At 43.1% G+C, this 4,048-nt stretch overlaps 1 protein-coding gene across 1 annotated transcript; it reads left to right on the forward strand.

Moving 5' to 3' along the window:
- The first annotated feature begins 2,167 nt into the window (after positions 1-2,167).
- Positions 2,168-3,039, forward strand: LOC100284167 (uncharacterized). The gene is given in 3 exon segments (NM_001157063.1): positions 2,168-2,325; positions 2,460-2,559; positions 2,639-3,039. Coding segments are annotated over 3 exon segments (219 nt in total). The 5' UTR covers positions 2,168-2,318; the 3' UTR covers positions 2,751-3,039.
- Positions 3,040-4,048: the final 1,009 nt, after the last annotated feature.

Genomic DNA, 4,048 nt, shown 5'->3' on the forward strand with positions numbered 1-4,048 from the left:
GCTCATGCAATTTTAGCCAAATCTCATTAGAAGTTTTTAAGGTAAATACTTGATTGAAAATTTCTATGTCATACAAGCAATTTTTGGCTCTAGCATTTAAATGAATTTCTTTTTTGTCACTCGTGGTGAGCTTCTCGGGATTCTTAGGTGGTTTCATCCCGTCAAGAGTGACTCTTCAAACACCTAGATCAATCGCTTATAGGTAACAAGTCATTTTAGCACTATAATATGGAAAGTTAGTGCCGTCAAAGTGTGATGGCCTATGGGTATCCATCCCATTCCTCTACAAAGCGTTGGCTCGATTAGCGGTGAAGCTAAAACATTTCGAATGAGCCAAATCGGGCTCTGATACCACTTGTAGGAAACGGTGACGCCTAAGAGGGGGGTGAATTAGGACTTCTAAAACTTATTTCTAAACTAGACCACAAATTAATCCCTAGAACAAAACCTATGCAAATAAGTTAACTAGAATGTGCAAACTAGGTTTTGTCTATGTATTGCTATCTCTATCGCAAAATGATTTATGCAACCTAAGTTCCTATCCTATATAATTTAAACTAACACCGGTAAAGATTGCAACTTACGTAGAGAGAGTAAATGCGGAAGATTAAAGAGCTAGTAGAGAAAGCAAACTGTCATGGGCGACACTAGTATTTTTACTGAGGTATCCGGAACTACGCAATATCCCGACTAATCCTCGTTGGTGCCCCTACGCAAGGGTAGCCCACGCGAGGGCTAAGCACCACGGACGAGTAACTCCATAGAGAGCCACATGTCTTCTCCGCGCGCAAGTGGTGCTCCGCTTCTGGCTCCTCTCGGACGCTTCCCACCGTCTCCACTATCGAGCTTCCGGTCGAAACGCTGAGGGCCTCGTTCCCTCTGGTACATGGTGGTGGCCGGACACAAACTCGGTTGTCACGGTCTCTCAAGACTCTCGCCCCACTCGGTACAATATTACAATGACTCACACAAGAGTCGGACATGGCGCACCGTACAGTCCGATGTGCACCAGACAGCCCACATAGAACATGATTGCTTGTCGTATTATGGCCATAACTTTTAGCTCCGAACTTCGATTTCAATGATCTTAGACTTTTTGGAAAGCTTATGAAATCCACTACATCCCAGAGTTGAAGCCATATCATTTTTGAGCAAATTTGGCACACCGGACAGTCTCGTGAAACAATTCCTATGCTCCTACAATTTTTCAGCACTTCTAACTTTGTATTGTGGGCATAACGTTTAACTCCAAACTCCAATTTTGATGATCTTTTACTTTTTGGAAAGCTTATAAAATTCTCTACATCTTAGAGTTGAATCCATATAAGTTTGAGTAGATCTAATGTTGTGAAACACTTCTAATTTAGTCAGTCCTTTCTCTCAACTTTGTCAACTTCACTTTTGTTTTGTGGCTTTGCATCCCACTTCTACTTATTGATGTGTTGGACTCTTAGCATGTATAAAGTGTCTTGAATATGGCTTTGTAATGTCTTCTATAGGTCTTATAATATCTTCTTTGAGGTGTTGCTTCCTCAGCGCCTCAGTCCAAGTCACTTTTGCATCATGTGAACTAAAAACACTAGCAAATACATTAGTTCACATCTTATGTTGATCATCAAACACCAAAATCATTTAGTCAAATGGGCCGGGATCCATTTTCCTTACAGCTCACATTCACCACTTCTGGTCGCCTTTTCGATCCTTTAATTGATGTCGGCGCGGATAAGGATCAATCCACCCTAATCAGTTCTTGAAGTGACATGGAACAAGATATTGACAAACATCCGTTCTTCGATGGAACGGACTAACCATATTAGAATATTCACATGTCTTCGTATCTCCATAGTATCGCCGACGTCTATATTAGACTTTTAATAGTAGTAGGGATTTGAGGGATTGAGAAGAAGTTTTACAATTTCAAGGAAAAATTATATAAACAAGAAGTTTAAAAATAGATATAACAATTTGTATTACCTCATTCACTTGTATGACTAATTTTAGGGAGAAAAAGAGAGAGACCGTTTTTTTTCCGGTTTGATGGAGTTGCAATGTGCAGGTCAGGTCCATCTCCATGGCTCCACACCTCAAGCTGGCTGGCTGACAGCATGGCCCCACAACGCTACGGGCAGGGCAGACAATCCGCATCGATCCCCACCGCAAATTGCCCCTATCTATCCCTCCCTACAAATCGAAACAAAGAAAGAAAAAATCGAGAGGACGCCAGGGCCGATTCTCTGCGTGACTTGGGGCGTCGTCGCCGAGTTTTCTCCGGCCGAGGGCGGCGCGACCGGACAACCAGCGTGAGCGCGACCGGCGACATGACTCATATCCTTCCCAAACCCCGATTATGGATCTGCGCATAGGGAAACTCTTGCTCTAATCCATCTTTTGCTTGTATACGATCTCGATCTGTTTCGTTGTTTCGATTCCCTGTTCCTCCTTCCTTAACTTGCGCGCACGCGGCAACCAGCGTGACCGCGACCGTGAGCGCGCGGCGGCGCGGAAGCCCAACGCCAAGAACTCCCAGGACGGGCTCACCCCGGAGCAGCGCCGCGAGAGGTGCGCTTATTCTTCTCCGACATGTCCAGATCTCCGTTGCTTGGCGCTGACCCTGTCCCGATCCGGTTGTTGTTGGCAGGGACAAGAAAGCTCTGGAGGAGAAGGCGGCCAAGAAGGCGCAGCAGGCAGCGGCCGGCGGCACCGGTACCTCCACGGACAACAACAAGAACAAGGCAGGTGGCAAGAAGTAGGAGGCAGTGGCGCGCCGCCACCTCTGTACGATTAATCGATGCCTTGAGCTTGTAACTTGTTCGCATCCTTGTAGGTGCGATGCTTGTTGGGTCATAAACTCTGATGATATCGAGATTTGGTGATCAGAATAATGCGTGGTTTTCTGGCTTTCTGTTCTGTCCCATTCCTTGAATGGCTGAATCATCTAGAGTTAGGATGTGGAGGAACTTTTGCTTGCTGTCAACACATGTATGCTGTCAGTTAACTTTTTTTTAGATTAAATAGTGAATCATGCCAATTGCCAACCAATATCAAGTGCACACTGAACGCTAGCTAGACAAATGTTTAAAAGTCAATTCTCATGAAATTTCTAGCTTGCCTACATGTGTTGCTACTTAATTGTTGTTGGGTGCAAACGAGATAGTACCAAACTCCATCTATTTCGAATCGAACAACTTATGAACAGTCTCACATCATCAATTTAATGTTTGGAAAAGTGATATAGCCGGTGAAAATGCGTTCCCTGTTGTTTTTACATGATTTTCTCATACTCAACATGTGTTGCTTGCAAGCTGAAAATGTATGCCTTTGTGTTGTTGGAAGCATCATGCATGCCTTAGCAATATCTCACATCATTTGTTATAATACCAGGAATGCTACATTGAGGACGTGAGTTGTAAAACCTTTTTTCTTGTTATATCATTATGATCTTCTCTCAGTCTAGTTCCAGTATTTCTTGTTATGAGATTGTCCGCTCTGTGGATCCCTTCTTGACCTGGTGTTGTTTGAAAAGATGTGTAGACTTGGCTTCAGCCCTTGTTCCGTTGTTCGGCACCAGGATTGGAAGGATGGAGGGAGATTAAATCTTTTTATTTAATTTTGAATAGTAATCAATTTAATTCCCTCTAAATTCACTCCTAAGAGCAATCCTAATCCTGCACATCATCCATTTTCTATAGCATTAATTTAGCTGCCACATATGCTAAAAGATGATTTAGATACATTCAAACACTCTAAGAGCATCTCCAAAAGCTCCCCAGAAGTCTCCCCTAAATCTATTTTTTGGGGAAAAACACAAAAACATGTTTCCAACAGTTCCCCTAAAGCGCCCCCAACTTTTTCATAGCCCTTAAAACTCCCTCATTTGTAGCTACAAATGAGGGGTTTTTTTGGGCTCCCCAGAAACAAACTGTTGCTTTAAGGGATCTGTTGGAGAAAGGATTAAAATTTACCCCCACTTATTATTTAGATGTCCCTTAAAACTGATTTTGAGGAGTCGTTTTATGGAGAGCTCTTGGAGATGCTCTAACTAATATTT

The sequence above is a fragment of the Zea mays genome, chromosome 8 (genome assembly GCF_902167145.1).
Source record: "Zea mays cultivar B73 chromosome 8, Zm-B73-REFERENCE-NAM-5.0, whole genome shotgun sequence".
NCBI classification, from domain to species: Eukaryota; Viridiplantae; Streptophyta; class Magnoliopsida; order Poales; family Poaceae; genus Zea; species Zea mays.